This window comes from Oncorhynchus keta, chromosome 36, assembly GCF_023373465.1.
Source record: "Oncorhynchus keta strain PuntledgeMale-10-30-2019 chromosome 36, Oket_V2, whole genome shotgun sequence".
NCBI classification, from domain to species: Eukaryota; Metazoa; Chordata; class Actinopteri; order Salmoniformes; family Salmonidae; genus Oncorhynchus; species Oncorhynchus keta.
The window spans coordinates 2675851-2696843 of record NC_068456.1 but is presented as its reverse complement, the minus strand read 5'-3'; the positions used below and the strand labels follow the sequence as shown (position 1 = coordinate 2696843).

The following is a 20993-nucleotide window of genomic DNA, read 5'->3' as shown; positions in this document are numbered from 1 at the left end:
TTGTCATCAAAAAGCATTGCTTCTCCTGCATAAGAGTCTGCACTAGAACGGTCCAACTACACAATATAATGTTGTGCGCATTAAGTGATGCTCTGTTTATTTTTTTCTTGATTAACAAATTGGATATACCAGAAAGTACCTCTTGACTTATTCCACATTTTTTTGTGTTACAGCCTGAATTCAAAATTGATTAAACATATTTTTTTTCTCACCCATCTACACGCAATACCCCTTAATAACAAAGTGAAAACATGTTTTTAGACAGTTTTGCAAATGTATTAAAAATGAAATACTTTGCACCTTTGGCAGTGATTACAGCTTTGAGTCATTTTATGTATGCCTGTATCCTCTTTGCATGTCTGGATTTGGGGATTTTCTCCCATGCAAATTTCTTCAAGCTCTGTTGAGTTTGATATTTTTATTTAACCTTTATTTAACTAGGCAAGTCAGTTAAGAACAAATTCTTATTTACATTGACAGCCTACCAGGGAATAGTGGGTGAATTGCCTTGTTCAGGGGCAGAACGACAGATTTTTACCTTGTCAGCTCAGGGATTCAATCGGTTGCTGGCCCAATTCTCTAACCACTAGGCTACCTGCCACGCCAGGGAGTGGCAGTGAACAGAAAGTATTTCCACAGATTTTCCATGGGACTCGAGTCTAGGCTTTGGCTGGGGCACTCAAGGACTTCTTGGTCTGAAGCCAGAACTTTGAATTCAGGCTGTAACACAACAAAAAAGTGGAATAAGGGTATAAGAACACTTTCTCAAGGCACTGTACATCCAATAGTCATGGTTCGCCACAGTCTCAAACACTGAAATCCTTTTTGTAAGGACCTGTAGTTGGATTCCTTGCCAGGTAAACCGGTTGTGTGTGTGTGTGTGTGTGTGTGTGTGTGTGTGTGTGTGTGTGTGTGTGTGTGTGTGTGTGTGTGTGTGTGTGTGTGTGTGTGTGTGTGTGTGTGTGTGTGTGTGTGTGTGTGCCATGTGCGTGTGTGTGTGTGTCATGTGCATGTGTGTTATTGAGTATGGGTGCATTGTTACTTTAAGCTCATATGACCTGAACAGTTGTCAGGTGATGTACTTATAATGCCCTACATACATTGTTGATGGTAGTAAAAGTGCCAGTAGACTCGTCTGTCTGTCTGTCTGTCTGCATGCATGCCATTTGTGCATTATCAGACCCACTTAGTATGTGAGCAGTGTTGCGAAAGTAGCATACATAGCTTCTCTATTATTCTAACTACATGTTCTGGTAGCTTTATGCTGGTTGAGCTTATTTTAAAGCTATGAAGGTAATTAGATATAATTAATTCATTTGATCGTCATGTGTAGCTTTTACAGTAATTATGACATCCTATGCCAAGGTTTGCTTGCTGGCAATGGAGTAGGGGTAGAGGTCATTTCTAGGGCTACAGGACTAGGGTTATGGATTAAGGGCTGTTTCTGGTCGGAGCCACTGTCACACTGAAGGTTCAAGCCATGGAAGAGATAAATCAAGCTGAAGTTTATGACTGTAGCTACCCCTGCTGGTTGCCACTTAAGCAATAAGGCCCGAGGGGGTGTGGTATGTGGCCAATATACCACGGCTAAGGGATGTTCTTAGGCACGATGCAACGCGTCATATAACTGGTAAGCAACATAATTAGAGCTGTAAAAATACATGTTTTGTCATACCCGTGATATACCCCGGCTATCAGCCAATCAGAATTGAGGGCTCAAACGACCCAGGTTATAATGGGAATTATAAACTGGGTGATTCCAGCTTGGATGATGATTGGCTGACAACTGTGGAATATCAGACAGTATACCACGGGTATGACAAAACAATTATTTTTACTGCTAATTACATTGGTAACCAGTTTATAATAGCAATAAGACACCTCGGGGGTTTGTGATATATGGCCAATATACCACAGCTAAGGGCCATATATATGTATATATATCATTGATTTAATAAAGCCACATACAAACATGGTCTCTTTTTGTTTTCTTGAGTAAGGCAGCTCCAAAATGCAGGTGTTTCAGCCTAGCTCAGTGTTTCCAATTTGTAAGTCGCTCTGGATAAGAGCGTCTGCTAAATGACTTAAATGTAAATGTTGCGCCGTGATTGGCTCAGTGTTCTGTCACTCATGGGGACACTATGTCACTGCCAAGTCTAAGTTTAGAGCTAGAAAATTCTTGCCCCTTGGGTGCTGCCATAGATTTACACTAGAAGTGCCCATCCAAGAAGGCTCAAGGTCATTGGCCACAGATAAAATTATGTCAAATCATGTTATATGTACAGTAGCTTTGGTTGGACTGATCATATAAACATAATACTTTCACAATTTTAGCTATCAGTCATCATCATGAATCAAGTCAACAATCTACTGGCAAATCATTTTTAATCCTTGTCATATGAAGAGAAATTATAGATAAAATGTACAGGTGCTCATCGGCAATTGGACTTAAACATTACACAACAAATCGCAAATTCAACAATGAGTGGTTTGGAAGGAATCAGTGACAGTGGCTAACTGCAAGCATTGCAAAACAATCACTAGCCTGCTATTCAGTGGAATGGCTGTGTGGTCCCAGATCTGGAATTAAGGTGCTCTTTTACAATTTTAAAATTATAAACATTTTAACATTGGCCATGCTGTCAATGAAGCACGATTTGTGCCCGCTTGTGAAAACTTGACTTCAGTGAGTTCAAGGTAAACGGGATAGTCGGAAATAAACAAGCTCCGAATGGGAAAATACGTTTTGAACGATAATCCAACTCGGAATTGTAAATCTGGCCTCTTTTTAGAGCTACGACCTGAAGACCAATGACCAATGAGGTTTTTTTCAGAGTTCTCGGTTGTTTTAAAAGCACCATAAATCCAGAGAATTCCAGACTTTGAATTTGCCCCACGAAGGACCGCCGTGCCACCTTCCTGTTCAAGTGAGCACAGCACAACAAGATAGAGTCCAAAAATGTATTCTATTATGCTGCATAAATGATGTAATATCCCAGGGAGATATGTATACTGTAGCTAAGAAAGTAATACTAAATGTATGTTGTGTAGTAAGATGTTAGTAGCCCATGTGCCTCACCCTAATAATTTGGTCTGTTTACCCCTCAATTTTGCTTACTGTTCTGACTTGGTGGTGCACATGCAGCCTATAACCTATAACCTTAGAGAAATGTAATCATCAAACATTTTAAGAGCTTTCATTGTCTGCTTAAGTGCCCCCTTCATTTATCCTACGGTCCTGACTTGGTGTACAGGGAGAACACTGTAAGAATGGCCCATGTTCTGAATTCTGTCGCTGGACATTTCAAAAGTGCTAAACAAATAGTTATATTGACTACGTCGGTCCTAGCTCGCTCATTAATATCTTAATCGAAATTACAGATTGCCTCTTATCCGATTGTCGTCCCCTACGTTATTGCAGTTTCCATAGACCACCACCAGAGGGGGAGAGAGAGCTACTTAGATTCACTGGCTACTCTGTCAGGATGACTTATCAATAGTGCTTCGACATTTAACTGAAATTTCTGTAATTTTTCTGTTTTTAAACAACTATTTTACCAACTTCAGTTCAATCATTTGATTTCCATGTTGTTATTTTTTCTTCTGTGAGTTCAATGCGCACATCGCACAGTTTCTCTAGAGATAAATCGGATCAAGCCTGAACTGTGCGATGTTATAGGGAGTTGTAGTTTCTAACAGGCTAATATTCGACATAGTTTAGCTCATAAAACGTGGTAATTAACTACAATGAGCATAATCCATTGCGCATCTACTTTAACTGTATTTGTTTATTTTATTACTGCTATGGAACAGAGAACAATGCGCTATCGTGAGGTGATACAGAAAGCAGCGGTTGCTTCCCGAGGCATCTCTACCTGAAAATACACAATCTAAGTGATTGATAGTTGGTATTTAGCGTTCATAAAAGTATGCATTATTTACTTTGAAGAACTACAAAATAGTGATTTTGTCAGACAGCATAGGCAGCAGTTCTATAGAGATGAGATGATGACTTGGAATGAAATAATAGTCATCAAATAAAACAAATTAAATATACAACAACTCACATATTTTATTGAAGTAAAGAAATGTGAATAAATGATGGTTAATAAGTGATAAGGAGTATAATGGGCAGTTACTACAATCATGGGACTTTATTGTGTTATTCTGTGTTGTTACAGCATTCAACCCACATAATGCAAAGTGTATTTAATGTTGTTGTTTTTTACTGAAGTTGATAACGGTCTAAATTTCGTTCAATCAAACTGACAGCGAACAGGCCTCAAAAAGCACTAGTCGCTCAGCACTATTTATCAGCGGCACAGAGAACAGAATCTCAGAAGTAAAATTTATTTCAGACAGTGGTTGAAGTGGACTGAAATGGGTGCCGGCACTCGTTTTGGGTGCCGGTACTGTGCCAATATTTCTTATCTGCCGATAATCAAGCAGTAGATAATGTAAGGTGCCAGTACTCAGTACCGGTGTGTTCCGGACCAAATCAGGCACTTGTATCACATTTAGATTTATCTTGCTCTCAGTTTGGAATCTTTAGTATTGTCATGCCCTGACCTGAGAGAGCCTTTTTATGTCTCTATTTTGGTTTGGTCAGGGTGTGATTTGGGTGGGTATTCTATGTTTTGTTTTCTATGTTTCTTTATTTCTATGTTTTGGCCGGGTATGGTTCTCAATCAGGGACAGCTGTCTATCGTTGTCTCTGATTGGGAATCATACTTAGGTAGCCCTTTTTTTCCCCTCCTTTCAGTGTGGGTAGTTATTTTTGTTAGTGGCACTATAGCACTGTACGCTTCATGGTTGTTTCTTTGTTTGTTGGCGACATTTTAAATAAAAAGGGAAATGTACGCTCACAGCGCTGCGCTTTGGTCCACCTCTTTCGGCGGCTGTGACAAGTATTCCTAAAATATATTATATATAGATCTTGATGCATTAAATATGCAAACATGAAATGTGAAGTTAATGTCTATTGTCTACTTAAACCTGTAAACCATTTCTCAGCCGCGTAGACACCGCTTTAAATTCCTACCATTTCAACGTGCAGCCAACACTCCACGTTTTTATGGTCTCTATTGTCTAACCATTCGTGGCGTCAGGTTTACCGTCATCCTACTTGGTCTGATGTGAATTTCGTCACGAGGTTTTTTTTACTTGACTAGGCCCAGGTTTATACTAAAATCACATTTTATCTTCTCACAAATAGTTTCGTATTTAATCATATAAGTTTTACAACATTTAGATATAACTCTGACATATATATTGTGAAAGCTCTTAAAGTTACAATGTTTACATTACAATGTCTTTCATGATATCACAAAACAATAAATGTTGGACATGATTATTTTTTAAATAGCCACAAACCATTCCAAATGTTTAGATTACAGAAATATTGTTTCATTATCCAGTCTTGGATGTTACTGTACTCCAAAATCTCTCTGTTGTAACAAAGGGATTTTCAACTTCCATTTCTGCAGAGTGGGAGAGAGTTCCTGCAAGGTATTAAACTACCCGGCAGTTAAGTCATAAAACTCTGGTGGGAGAGAGGGGGGGAGCTGATCTGGCAGCTATGATCCTCACTCAAGAGGGACAGTCATGACAGGGTCCTCATGAGAGCCAGTTTCATCATAGCGCTTGATGGTTTTTGAAACTGCAATTGAAGAAACTTTCAAAGTTCTTGAAAATGTCCATGTTGACTGACCTTCATGTCTTAAAGTAATGATGCACTGGGATGGAGACTGAGAGAATTACTGTGCTTGGTGGGCCGGGACCTCCAAGGTCTCAGTGATGGTGGGGAGGTAGGGGCAGAAGCAGCCATCTATGCTTCATATTACAGAGGAGAGAGAGGAGAGACAGGAGGGTTAGAGATCTGTGTGTTGTGTTTGTATGTAAGACAATTACTAAATTAGAGGAATGATAGTATCAATGAGTCGCGAGGACTCGCGTGTCTTTTTCCTTACTATTACCACTACCATTACCATTCTATATTCCAACATCTACGTATGTTGGAAAACCCACATGGATAGTAGGATCTAAGGAATTTTCTATGGTGAATTTTCTCTGAGACTGACAGACCTGTAGCTGGTCCGAAGAGTAAGTGTGTGACCGGCCACACGACCGTGTGTGATTGAGTGAGAGAATGAGTAGAGCATAAGGCAGCACGTTTTATACAGACACACCGTGTGTGTGTGTGTGTGTGTGTGTGTGTGTGTGTGTGTGTGTGTGTGTGTGTGTGTGTGTGTGTGTGTGTGTGTGTGTGTGTGTGTGTGTGTGTGTGTGTGTGTGTGTGTGTAGGAGGATCAAGCACTGGTCGTCGAGGGGTTGTTGAATATCTACTGGGGTCTGCGGCGACCAATCAGACTGCAGATGCACGACGACAACGAGAGACTCCACTATGGAGGAGTCAACAGGTACACACACACACACACACACACACACAAATGCACTAAGCCTATGTGAGTGCCAATCAGTTATGTCAATAATTTGTGTTTGTAGGAATGAGAGAACCCAGGTTCTTCAAAAGCAGACAGAATCTAACAACAACATACTCGACAGAACTACTGACCCTGCCTTGACCAGTAAGTACACACACACAGACATTTACTTTTTAGTAATTTAGCAGACGCTCTTATTCAGAGCGACTTACAGTTAGTGCATTCATCTTAAGATACACTTTATACAAAAGTATGTGGACACCGCTTCAAATGAGTGGATTCCGCTCTGGAGTGATGAATCACTCATCACCATCTGGCAGTCCGACGAACGAATCTGGGTTTGGCGGATGCCAGGAGAATGCTACCTGTTCCCGCTCAGCCCAGTCAAAACTGTTTGCTGCTCTGGCCCCCAATGGTGGAACAAACTCCCTCACGACGCCAGGACAGCGGAGTCAATCACCACCTTCCGGAGACACCTGAAACCCCACCTCTTTAAGGAATACCTAGGATAGGATAAAGTAATCCTTCTCACCCCCTTAAAAGATTTAGATGCACTATTGTAAAGTGGCTGTTCCACTGGATGTCATAAGGTGAATGCACCAATTTGTAAGTCGCTCTGGATAAGAGCGTCTGCTAAATGACTTAAATGTAATGTAAATGTAAATGCATAGTGCCAACTGTAAAGTTTGGTGGAGGACGAATAATGGTCTGGGGCTGTTTTTCATGGTTCGGGCTAGGCCCCTTATTTCCAGTGATGGGAAATCTCAATGCTACAGCATACGATTACATTCTAGAGTCTAGAATCTAGACGCTTCTGTGCTTCCAACTTTGTGGCAACAGTTTGGAGAAGGCCCTTTCCTGTTTCAGCATGACAATGCCCCCATGCACAAAGTGAGGTCCATACATAAATGGTTTGTTGAGATCAGTGTTGAAGAACTTGACTGGCCTGCACAGAGCCCTGACCTCAACCCCATGGAACACCTTTGGGATGAATTGGAACACTGTCTGCGAGCCAGGCCTAATTGCCCAACATCAGTTCCCGGCCTTGGTGGTGCTCTTGTGGCTGAATGGAAGCAAGTCCCCGCAGCAATGTTCCAACATCTAGTGGAAAGCCTTCCCAGAAGAGTGGAGGCTGTTATAGCAGCAAAGAAGGACCAACTCCATATTAATGCCCATGATTTTGGAATGAGATGTTCGACTAGCAGGTGTCCACATACTTTTGTTCACGTAATGTAGCTAAGTTAGACAACCACATATCACAGTCATAGAGACCAGAGGTGGCAGAACAGAGTGATCAGGTTGGGGTGTAGGTTTTGAGCATAGTCTGATGGTAGGGAGGGACAGCTCCTCTTGCCGCACCATAGGCAAGTATCACGGTCTTGTAGGGGATGCGAGCTTTGACTGGAAGCCAGTGGAATGTGCGGAGGTGCGTGTGACATGGGAGAACTTTGGAAGGTTGAACACTTGTCCTGAAGCCACTGCTGCATTGTTTTGGTTGTGTGCTTAGTGTCATTGTCCTGTTGGAAGGTGAACCTTCAACCCAGTCTGGGATCCTGAGAGATCTGGAGCAGCTTTTCCTCAAGGATCTCTCTGTACTCTCTGTACTTTGCTCCGTTCATCTTTCCCTCGATCCTGACTAGTCTCCCAGTCCCTACCGCTGAAAAACATCCCCAAAGCATAATGCCGCCACCACCATGCTTCACCGTAGGGATGGTGCCAGGTTTCTTTCAGACGTGACGCTTGGCATTCAGGCAAAAGAGTTTAATCTTGGTTTCATCAGACCAGAGAATATTGTTTCTCATGGTCTGAGAGTCATAGGTGGCTTTTGGCAAACTCCAAGTGTGCTGGCATGTGCCTTTTACTGAGGAGTGGCTTCCGTCTGACCACTCTACCATAAAGGCATGATTGGTGGAGGGCTGCAGAGATGATAGTCCTTCTGAAAGTTTCTCCCATCTCCACAGAGGAACTCTAGAGCTCTGTCAGAGTGACCATTGGGTTCTTGGTCACCTCCATAACCAAGGCCCTTCTCCCCAAATTGCTCAGTTTGGATGGGCGGCCAGGTCTAGGAAGAGTCGTGGTGGTTCCAAACTTCTTCCATTTAAGAATGATGGCGTCCACTGTGTTCTTGGGGACCTGCAGAAATGTTTTGTTACCCTTGCCCAGATCTGTCCCAGAGCTCTACGGACAATTCCTTCAACCTCATGGCTTGGGTTTTGCTCGGACATGGGCTGTCAACTGTGGGACTTTATACTGTATAGGTAAATAGGCAGCACCTGATCTCAATTTGGAGTCTCATAGCAAAGGGTCTGAATACTTATGTAAATACGGTATTTCTGTTATTTAAAAAAAAAAATGTTGCAAACATTTCTAAAAACCTGTTTTGCTTTGTCATTATAGGGTATTGTGTGTAGATTGTTGTGGAAAAACATTGATTTAATCAATTTTAGAATAAGGCTGTAACGTAACAAAATGTGGAAATAGTCAAGGGGTCAGGGATACCTTCCGAAGGTCCTGTACATATCTATAAATACACTAAAAGTATTATGGCCTGTACAGACACTGTATAAGCATTACTTTTGAGTTGGTGTATGGGGGGGGGGGTGATGAGGGTAAGGAGGAGGAGCAGAAGGAAGAGGAAGTTCTAATTCTTTGTTCTCTCCCTCAGGTAGTCTGGAGGAGGATGATGAGGAGGTCCCCCAGCTGCTGCGAACCAGGAGTGATGCCTCCTTCATGGGGGTCACCAGAAGGTCAAAGACACACGCACACTCCGACCTGCAGCACTTACGCTCACACAGATTCTCCATCAATGGACACTTCTATAACCACAAGGTAACACACACACACACACACACACACACACACACACACACACACACACACACACACACACACATAGCTGTGCGTACTGGTGACTCCAAAGTTTTATATGCCCTTTTTCAGAAAATATCTGAAAACCTACCTCTTCAAAAAGTATCTTGATTAATCCCACTAACACTCGCACTTGTCTTTTCTTACTATAGCACTGACTTTACTGATATCTGCTTTATTTATGCATTTTTTTTTTGAACTTACTATGACTGTGATACGTGGAGATCTCACCTAGTTGCCTTTAGATGAATGCACTAACTGCACACACTTCTCTCTGGATAAGAGGCTTCTAAATTACTGAAATGTAAATGTAAATGATATTGTTCCTCAAAGATCCGTTTTGGGCCCACTGCCCTTTTCACTGTATATATTTGCTGTGTGTGTGTGTGTGTGTGTGTGTGTGTGTGTGTGTGTGTGTGTGTGTGTGTGTGTGTGTGTGTGTGTGTGTGTGCACTCGTGCATGTGTCCTCGCCAGACATCAGTATTTACTCCAGCGTTCGGGTCGGTCACTAACGTCCGAGTCAACAGCTCCATGACAACACTACAGGTCCTCAACCTGCTGCTACAAAAGTTCAGAGTGAGTTATACACACACATTTTAGCACACACTCACACAATACACACACACACTAGTTTCTCAGATGTGATTGTCATGTTTCTGACTCTCTGTGTCTCCAGGTGGAGAATAAATCAGATGAGTTTGTTCTCTACATGGTCCATGAGTCTGGTGGTAAGTGACCACATCTCGTTCCTTTGTGCCGTGTGTGTGTGTTTATGCTTGGGTATGTATGGAATAGTATATTTGTGTGTGTGTGTGTGTGTGTGTGTGTGTGTGTGTGTGTGTGTGTGTGTGTGTGTGTGTGTGTGTGTGTGTGTGTGTGTGTGTGTGTGTGTGTGTGTGTGTGTGTGTGTGTGTGTGTGTGTGTGTGTGTGTGTGTGTGTGTGTGTGTGTGTGTTGCAGAAAGAACCCCATTGAAGGACAGTGCGTATCCTCTGGTGTACCGTGTGCTTCATGGACCCTGTGAGAAGATCTCCAAAATCTTTATTATGGAGACGGATCTTGGGGAGGAGGTCACACATGACGTGAGCCTGCACTCTCTCTCTCTCTCTTTCATACTGTATGTGTATTCTAAGAGGTTGGACCTCCATGTTGTGGTGGCCCTCCAAATACAGACCCATAGCGATATCCCAGTGACATAATCAGTGGTATTTGATCTAATGGAATGCTGATGATAGACTTCCCTGTTAGGACTGTATTAACAATTGGGGCAGTGGCTGTTTAATTGCAGACTGTAATTGCAGCTGCTACATTATTGTTGACAGTGAATATATCCTTCTGTTCAGTGTAATGTTAGGCTCAAATTGAAATACTTTTATTGTTGTTTTTCCAATACAGCTGTGTCATCATAGTTATGTGGGTGCGTTGTATTTATCTTCAGCTTAATGGGACTCTGGTGCACTGTGTAGACTTGCAAGTAAACATGTAGTAGCTCTTTCCTGCAATCAAATGCCCTAGTGGCCTCATAGGTGGAATGTTAATCATATTTTTCATAATTTGATCATTAATCAACCTTATTTCAAAAACCAGAAAGTCTGTTGTTATTATTTCAGAAACTCCGGTGTTTCTATGTCAAGCGGTTTTGTTATATTTCAGTCTTCTGTGATGTAAACTCAGCAAAAAAAAGAAGCGTCTTCTCACTGTCAACTGCATTTATTTTCAGCAAACGTAACATGTGTAAATATTTGTATGAACATAACAAGATTCAAAAACTGAGACGACAACTGAACAAGTTCCACAGACATGTGACTAACAGTCACTAATGTGTCCCTGAACAAAGGGGGGGGGGGGGTCAAAATCAAAAGTAGTAGTCAGTATCTGGTGTGGCCACCAGCTGCATTAAGTACTACAGTGCATCTCCTCCTCATGGACTGCACAAGATTTTTAACATCTCACAGTTCTTGCTGTGACATGTTACCCCACTCTTCCACCAAGGCACCTGCAACCCTGACATTTCTATGGGGGGAATGGCCTTAGCCCTCACCCTCCGATCCAACAGGTCCCGGATGTGCTCAATGAGATTGAGATCCGGGCTCTTCGCTGGCCATGGCGGAACACTGACATTCCTGTCTTGCAGGAAATCACGCACAGAACAAGCAGTATGGCTGGTGGCATTGTCATGCTTGAGGGTCATTTCAGGATGAGGCTGCAGGAAGGGTACCACATGAGAGAGGAGGATGTCTTCCCTGTAACGCACAGCTTTGAGATTGCCTGCAATGACAACACGCTCAGTCCGATGATGCTGTGACACACCGCCCCAGACCATGACGGACCCTCCACCTTCAAATCGATCCCGCTCCAGAGTACAGGCCTCGGTGTAACGCTCATTCTTTCGACGATTCTTCCAGCCTCTCTCAGCCTATTACGGACAGTCTGAGCACTGATGGAGTGATTGTGCATTCCCGGTGTAACTCGGGCAGTTGTTGTTACCATCCTGTACCTGTCCCTCAGGTGTGATGTTCGGATGTACCGATCCTGTGCAGCTGTTGTTACATGTGGTCTGCCACTGCGAGGACAATCAGCTGTCCGTCCCGTCTCCCAGTAGCGCTGTCTTAGGCGTCTCACAGTACAGACATTGCAATTTATTTAGGTGTTTTTCAGAGTCAGTAGAAAGGCCTCTTTAGTGTCCTAAGTTTTCATAACTGTGACCTTAATTGCCTACTGTCTGTAAGCTGTTAGTGTCTTAACGACCGTTCCACAGGTGCATGTTCATTAATTTATGGGTCATTGAACAAGCGTGTTTCAATCCTTTACAATGAAAATCTGTTATTTGGATTTTTATTAATTATCTTTGAAAGACAGGGTCCTGCTTAGTTTATATAAAGTGTAATTCTGGGATGCGAACTCAATGTAGTACATTTTAACTCTATATCTGACAGATCTGTCGTCATATAAACATATTTGATAAATGTTTATTTGCAAGTACATAGTGTGCAAGAGTCCAACCATTCTACTCTCGTTTTGGCTTCTTCTACTCACGTGTAAAAAAGAAATGATAGGCTTACTTCATGTTATGAGAAAATATTGCAGGTGTTATATGACAATACTTCTGTTTCTCCCCAGGTGGCTCAGTACATTAATTTTGAGATGCCAGTCCTGGATAGCTTTGTAGAGAAACTGAAAGAGGAAGAGGAGAGAGAGATTTCGAAACTGACCAGAAAGTAAGTATGTCACTCTTCACAACAAACACATTTACTTAAGGGTTTGGGTGGTTTTTACGTGTTTTATGTGTTTTTAGTGTTCTTGAGCAACATTTCCTCTCGCAAAACAATTCTGAGCTGTGCAAAAAGTACTGTACAACTCAATTTATGTTTTAACTTTCATTCAAAGGAAGTAAACATTGCAGAACGTGACACAAATGGCTAGCTGCAGTATTCAGAACTTGCCTTGGATAATGTGCTGTGCCATTGATACAGTTAGTTTGGTGAGAGGAAGATGTCTTGTAAGAGTTGGATGTTCATCTTGTCATTATTGTACTGCTGTGTATTGTTTCTATGGTCTGTCTATGGTTTGTCTTTTAGTGTGTTGTTAGTGTGTTATTTCTGTAAACATTGTGCTGAATAGAATGACTTTCACCCACCAACAAAATGTAATGTCCTACTGAACAACATTACTCTGTGTTGACAGGACACCTTAAGGAGGATATAAACTACAAAACACACACACACACACACCATATCTGTGGTTCAGTTGGTAGGGCATGGCACTTGCAATGTAGGGTTGTGGGTTCGTTTCCTTAGGGAGACCAGTATGAAACATGTCTCCACTCACTAATGTAGGTGGCTTTGGAGAAGAGCATCTGCTAAATTACTTAAATGCTTATGTAATCCTGTCTGTAGCTTCAGTCAATCAAATGTATTTATAAAGCCAGTCAATACAATTTATTTATAAAGCCCTTTTTAAATCAGCAGATGTCACAAAAAAACAGAAACCCAGCTTAAAACCCCAAAGATCAAGCTAGGAAAAACTCCCTTGAAAGGTTGGAACATAGGAAGAAACCTAGAGAGGAACCAGGCTCTGAGGGGTGGCCAGTCCTCTTCTGACTGTGCCGGTGGAGATTATAAGAGTACATAGCCATTAAGGCGAGATCGTTCTTCAAGACACTTCTGCGGGCAGGCCTTTCGAATCGACCTGGCCCGGGTATCCTGGAAGGATGCCTGGTTGTTCTTTAAAAGTGCTTTCCTCATCAATTTAAATAAGCATGCCCCTTTTAAAAAATGTAGAACTAAGAACAGATATAGCCCTTCATTCCAGACTTAACTGCCCTTGACCAGCAAAAAAACACCCTGTGGCGAACTGCACTAACAGAAAGTCAGGAACGAATACACACAGTCAGGAAAGCAAAGGCTAGCTTTTTTAAACAGAAATGTGCATCCCCTTCAGCACTAATTCCAAAAAGTTTAGGGAAACTGTAAAGTCCAGCTGCTCACTGCACTGAGACTAGGAAACACTGTCACCACTGATAAATCCACAATATTTCAATTAGCATTTCTCTACGGCTGGCCATGCTTGCCACCTGGCTACCCCAACCCCGGCCAACAGTTCTGCACACCCCACAGCAACTGGCCCAAGCCCCACCGGCATCTCCTTCACCCAAATCCAGACAGCTGATGTTCTGAAAGAGCTGCAAAATCTGGATCCCTTCAAATCAGCTGGGCAAGACAATCTGGACCCTCTCTTCCTAAAATGATCTGCTGCCATTGTTGCAACCACTATTACTAGTCTGTTTAACCTCTCTTTCGTATCGTCTGAGATTCCTAAAGATTGGAAAGCGGCCGCGGTCACCCCCCTCTTCAAAGGGGGAGACAGTCTAGACCCAAACTGTTACAGACCTATATCCATCCTGCCCTGCCTTTCTAACATCTTCAAAAGTCAAGTGAACAAACAGATCACCAACCATTTCGAATCCCACCATACCTTCTCCGCTATGCAATCTGGTTTCCGAGCTGGTCGTGGGGTGCAGCTCAGCCACGCTCAAGGTCCTAAACAATATCATAACCGCCATTGATAAAAGACAGTACTGTGGAGCGGTCTTCATCGAACTGGCCAAGGCTTTCGACTCTGTCAATCACTGTATTCTTATCGGCAGACTCAACAGCCTTGGTTTCTCTAATGACTGCCTCGCCTGGTTCATTAACTACTTCACAGATAGTTCAGTGTGTCAAATCGGAGGGCCTGTTGTCCGGACATCTGGCAGTCTCTATGGGGGTGCCACAGGGTTAAATTCTCGGGACGACTCTTTTCTCTGTATATATCAATGATGTCGCTCTTGCTGCTGGTGATTCTATGATCCACCTCTACACAGACGACACCATTCTGTATACATCTGGCCCTTCTTTGCACACTGTGTTAACAAACCTCCAAACAAGCATAATACAACACTCCTTCCCTGGCCTCCAACTGCTCTTAAATGCAAGTAAAAGGAAATGCATGCTCTTCAACCGATCGCTGCCCGCACCTGCCCGCCCGACTAGTATGACTACTCTGGACGGTTCGGACTTAGAATATGTGGACAACTATAAATACCTAGGTGTCTGGTTAGACTAAACTCTCCTTTCAGACTCACATTAAGCATCTCCAATCCAAAGTTAAATCTAGAATTGGCTTCCTATTTCGCAACACAGCCTCCTTCACTCATGCTGCCATACTTCCCCTCGTAAAACTGACTATCCTACTGATACTTGACTTCAGCGATGTCATTTACAAAATAGCCTCCAACACTCTACTCATCAAATTGGATGCAGTCTATCACCGTGCCGTCCGTTTTGTTACTAAAGTCCCATATTCTACCCACCACTGTGACCTCTACGCTCTCGTTGGCTGGTCCTCGCTACATATTCGTCGCCAAACCCACTGGCTCCAGGTCATCTATAAGTCTTTGCTAGGTAGAGCTCCGCCTTATCTCAGCTCACTGGTCACCATAGCACCCACCCGTAGCACGCACTACAGCAGGTATATTTCACTGGTCATCCCCAAAGCCAACACCTCTTTGGCTGCCTTTCCTTCCAGTTCTCTGCTGCCAATGACTGGAACATATTGCAAAAATATTGCAAAAAAGAAAGTATTTCTACTTTCACATCCTCATCTGCGCATATACGTATCACTCCAGTGTAAATTGATCAATTGTAATTACTATTTATTGCCTTACCTCCTTACTTCATTTGCACACACTGTATACAGTTTTTCTATTATGTTATTGACTGTATGTTTGTTTCTCCCATGTGTAACTCTGTGTTGTTTTTGTCGCACTGCTTTGCTTTATCTTGGCCAGGTCGCAGTTGTAAATGAGAACTTGTTCTCAACTGGCCTACCTGGTTAAATAAAGGTGAAATAAAGAAATACAATAAAACATTTAAAAAAGATGTTCAAACATTTATAGATGACGAACATGGTCAACTAATAATTAGTGGTTGTTGAGGGTGCAACAGGTCAGCACCTCAGGAGTAAATGTCAGCTGGCTTTTCATAGCCGAGCATTCAGAGGTTCAGACAGCAGGTGTGGTAAAGAGAGCCAAAGAGGGAGAGAGTCCGGCCATCAGACTGCTGAACAGCCATCCTGTAGTTAGTGAGAGTAGTAAGTAGTATGAGACAAAGATAGACTCACTTACACAAAACACACACAGACACCTTGTACACATGCAGTCTACGAAGACACACGCTTACGCCAATACACAAACACACACAGCCAATGCTGCTGTACAATGTATGAGACATTATTCGAATATATTTCACTACTTTACATAATTACATCTTTGTTTGTTTATACACACTGCATATTTATTATTATTATTATTATTATAAAAATGTATTCTTATTTATATACTGGATTATATACTGGATTCTTATTAATATACTGTATTCTTCACATAGCTCATTCTAATATTCTACCACTGTACATAATTGCATTTTTGTTACACTGTTTATACACACCGTGTATTTATATACTGGATTCTTGACATAGCTCACTGTAATATTTATACTGCTGTACATATCAATCTTAGTAGGTAGTTTTGGTGTATATTCGCATAGATTGCATTTTGTATAACTGGTATAGTGTTATTTGGGTTTTCAACTGGATTTGTCCTGACATTTGTTATTTCTTGATTCAAGTTTTTGATTATTTGTGTACTTTTTAAAAATGTTTACTGAACTGTAACACAGGAACTAGTAACACGTGCATTTCGCTGCACCCGCTATGACATCTGCTAAACTCTGTACGCAACCAATAAGCTTTTATTTGTAGATGCCTTTAGGAGAATATAAACATGAAATCAGTTTTTGTCCATGTGTAATAAGGCCACTACCATTCACCACCATACCGTGTGTGTGTCCATAGGTACAGCGCACTGAAGTCCATGATTCTACAGCAGCTGGAGGGCATCACTGACACTACTGTCTGAGTGTGTGTGTGTGTGCGTGCGTGCGTGCGTGCGTGCGTGTGTGTGTGTGTGTGTGTGTGCGTGCGTGTTCACAGGACCATTACACTGTTACAGTGAGAGGAAGTCAAGCAGATTGTTTGAGCACTGAGACCTTTCTTCATGTACAACTACAGTTGAACCATAGCATGTATAGCTTTTTCTAGTAATGAAAACTACAGACATGTTGAAAGCTTTCTACCGTAGTGAATGTAATGTAAACAGCAATAAGAATGCAATACTGCCACATCTTGCATCAATGTTTGTCACTTCGCAAATGAACTGTATTCATAGAATTTGTAACTGTTTTGCTACTGTATTGTCTGATTGAATACTTTCCATTAATCTTGTTGTTTACTATCATTGGTAAAATACTGATTCCTGTGTGTCTTAGAGGTCAAGGTCTTCTAAAACTGAGCTTTCCTGGAAAGGCAACATTTCTGTCAAGGCCAAATTTCTAATTTAGCCACTGTAACAGATTATAAGTGAGCTACAGGGCGTGCAGGCTTTTTTTCCCCCAGCTCTGCACGTCGAACACACATCTCCAGCACCAGAGTTGGAAACCCTGACCTAAACTTGTGTTCACATAACTATGCTACAGGTTTCTGCAGGGTTAGCAGACCTGTAAGGCCCATACTGTATTTTACCACACAGATAAAACACACACACACACACACCTCATTGTTCTCCCACAGAAAGGGGTAGAGTTGTTTCCAGGGTGACTGAAGCAGAGTTAGTATTGTTCTGGGAGTGAGTGACCCTCTCCACCTGTGTGTGTGTGTGAGTGAGAGAGTTGGTCACGCCAGTCCTTTATTCTGTTACAGTAGTTGAATCAGAACAGACTGTTTACAGGATGTATGTCTCTCTCATCAGAGAGGTTAGAGGTTTTGTTCCATTCTGTTCTAATAAATACTGTAACTCTAATAGGACTTGGACTCCTGCCAACCTGTGTGTGTGTGTGTGTGTGTGTGTGTGTGTGTGTGTGTGTGTGTGTGTGTTAAAGAGAAAGTATTGGCTAGCCCATCAGGGTTATACAGCCGGGGTGTGGGGATAATAAATATTACCACACACACAAACACAAAGCATTTCACTGTATGTAAAAAAAGACAGGAGAGTTTTAGTTTGAAATTATATACAGTTGAAAAAATATGACCGTTTGGATTCCCTTTTCAATGGTTCATCACACAATGGAGACACGTGTGAAAGACCGAAAATAAAAAAGTGTTGTCATATTTAGCAGCGGCAGCTCGAGGAAGCTGCAGGGTTAACTCCAGTGTAGATGACCAGCACCTTTGTTCAACATTCTGTTGCAGATTTCACACGGTTCCCCTGTTATAGCGGATCTGGTGAAAAAGCACTTCACTGAAAATGACAGTAATGTATTATTACGCTCCATATTGTTATTATGCAATTTTTCTGCATTTAGTATTAAACAGTACTGTGGTCTGGTGCCAAATGAACGTTGTATTTGAAGAATATAATAGAATATAGTGAATAGAAGTATCCACATACAGTCACCATATTCAGTGTTTTGGGGAAAGTAGAGTAGTCAGAAATCAACCAGACACATTTAATTATTGATGACTGCACGATAGGTCTGACATATTGGAATTATCCTGACCCCATTGACAGTCTGAGCGAGGAATAAATCTGTCCACAAGGTTTTACTAGGCCCTAAATCGGACCTTCGCACCTCTCCTAGCTACCATCAAAGATATTTATAACTAACCTTAACTGCTCCTTGTTCTATCTGTGCTACTGTCATTGCCACCGCCTCTTCTTCTACTGTCGGATGTATCGGCGGTTAACATCCAACGTTATGGTGCATTACTGCAACCTACTGTACTGGAGTGGCCCCCGACTCCTAGCTTAAAAATGGACCAAAAGAAGTATAAAGAGGTGTTCCTGCAGATGCAGATATTCCCACATGCAGGAATTGTGCCTGTTTATCATAGAGATAGATGACTCATCGTGGATTTAACCAGTTTCAACATGGACATTGCCATTGAGGGCTTCCGCCATTTTAAAGTTGTCAACTGGGTGGGATTCCTAAGAGTTGGGAGCAATCAGCAAATGAAGAAGAAGTTAAGTCTTTCTTTAAAATGGAGATAGTGTAATGCTCCGGGTGTCGTGGGTGTGGAGTCAGACGCAGGAGACAGAGAGTGCAATGCTGTGCTCTTTAATGCACCAACGCACCACAGGGTGCTCACAATCATAACGGCCCCATACACGGGGAATGAAAAATGTACAACTGAAACACACGAACAGGAACAAACACGTTCCTCTACTACAGAGCCGAAGGTCACAATAATTAATCCCGCACAACAAACAGGCTGGCCGGCTGTCTAATAAAGCCCAACTAATCATTTACAAACAGGTGCTACCAATAAACATACAAGGAGGGGGAGGAAAGACAATCAGTGGCAGCTAATAGGCCGGTGACGACGACCGCCGAGCGCCACCCGACCGGGAAGGGAAGCCACCCTCGGTCGGACTCGTGACAGATTCTGTCACAGGTTCTATAATGGCACAGCTACAAAGATGAGTCCTCTATCTATCTCTATGACAGAGTCAAAAAATCCTATAGGATTATAATTTTTAAAATCCTATCAGATTTTGGAACCTTTCCTATAGGATTTGATCCTATCCTATAGGATAGAACCTACCCTATACAAGTGTATCTAGAATAGGACTGGTTCTGAAATCTGATAGGATTTTATTTTGGATACTCATAAGATGCTTTAATTGGAATCCCAATTTTGTTGGGATTCCAATTCCAAGTTGTTTTGACTGGGCAGATGTAAGTACAGATCAGGAGACCGATATAGAGAGGGGTACAGAAAGTGGTTAACGGCACACACGGGTGGTACAGGGTTACATTTTCCTCACCTTGTCCCAACATAAAGAGGGTAAAGGGAACATTCCATTTTTTTGTAGGCATAGCTGAATATTATACACTGCTCAAAAAAATAAAGGGAAGACTGAAACAACACAATGTAACTCCAAGTCAATCACACTTCTGTGAAATCAAACTGTCCACTTAGGAAGCAACACTGATTGACAATAAATTTCACATGCTGTTGTGCAAATGGAATAGACAACAGGTGGAAATGATAGGCAATTAGCAAGACACCCCCAATAAAGGAGTGGTTCTGCAGGTGATGACCACAGACCACTTCTCAGTTCCTATGCTTCCTGGCTGATGTTTTGGTCAGTTTTGAAAGCTGGCGGTATTTTCACTCTAGTGGTAGCATGAGACGGAGTCTACAACCCACACAAGTGGCTCAGGTAGTGCAGCACATCCAGGATGGCACATCAATGCGAGCTGTGGCAAGAAGGTTTGCTGTGTCTGTCAGCGTAGTGTCCAGAGCATGGAGGCGCTACCAGGAGACAGAACAGTACATCAGGAGACGTGGAGGAGGCCGTAGGAGGGCAACAACCCAGCAGCAGGACTGCTACCTCCGCCTTTGTGCAAGGATTAGCAGGAGGAGCACTGCCAGAGCCCTGCAAAATGTTCTCCAGCAGGCCACAAATGTGCATGTGTCTGCTCAAACGGTCAGAAACAGACTCCATGAGGGTCCGACGTCCACAGGTGGGGGTTGTGCTTACAGCCCAACACCGTGCAGGACGTTTGGCATTTGCCAGAGAACACCAAGATTTTCAAATTCGCCACTGGCGCCCTGTGCTCTTCACAGATGAAAGCAGGTTCACACTGAGCACATGTGACAGACGTGACAGAGTCTGGAGACGCCGTGGAGAACGTTCTGCTGCCTGCAACATCCTCCAGCATGACCAGTTTGGCGGTGGGTCAGTCATGGTGTGGGGTGGCATTTCTTTGGGGGGCCTTACAGCCCTCCATGTGCTCGCCAGAGGTAGCCTGACTGCCATTAGGTACCGAGAAGAGATCCTCAGACCCCTTGTGAGACCATATGCTGGTGCGGTTGGCCCTGGGTTCCTCCTAATGCAAGTCAATGCTAGACCTCATGTGGCTGGAGTGTGTCAGCAGTTCCTGCAAGAGGAAGGCATTGATGCTATGGACTGACCCGCCCGTTCCCCAGACCTGAATCCAATTGAGCACGTCTGGGACATCATGTCTCGCTCCATCCACCAACGGCACATTGCACCACAGACTGTCCAGGAGTTGGCGGATGCTTTAGTCCAGGTCTGGGAGGAGATCCCTCAGGAGACCATCCGCCACCTCATCAGGAGCA

At 42.8% G+C, this 20993-nt stretch overlaps 1 protein-coding gene across 2 annotated transcripts in view; it reads left to right on the top strand.

Annotated features, from left to right (window-relative positions):
• rassf4a (Ras association domain family member 4a) overlaps positions 1-17127 on the top strand; it is a 64356-nt gene extending 47229 nt beyond the window's left edge. For both annotated transcript variants that reach the window (XM_035753846.2, XM_052498296.1), the window contains 8 exons: positions 6304-6419; positions 6505-6587; positions 9109-9272; positions 9787-9888; positions 9989-10040; positions 10272-10393; positions 12432-12529; positions 16704-17127. In XM_035753846.2, the coding sequence (XP_035609739.1) occupies positions 6304-6419; positions 6505-6587; positions 9109-9272; positions 9787-9888; positions 9989-10040; positions 10272-10393; positions 12432-12529; positions 16704-16767 (801 nt within the window). In that variant the 3' untranslated portion in view covers positions 16768-17127. The remainder of the gene's footprint in view (positions 1-6303; positions 6420-6504; positions 6588-9108; positions 9273-9786; positions 9889-9988; positions 10041-10271; positions 10394-12431; positions 12530-16703) is intronic.
• The last annotated feature ends 3866 nt before the right edge of the window (positions 17128-20993 follow it).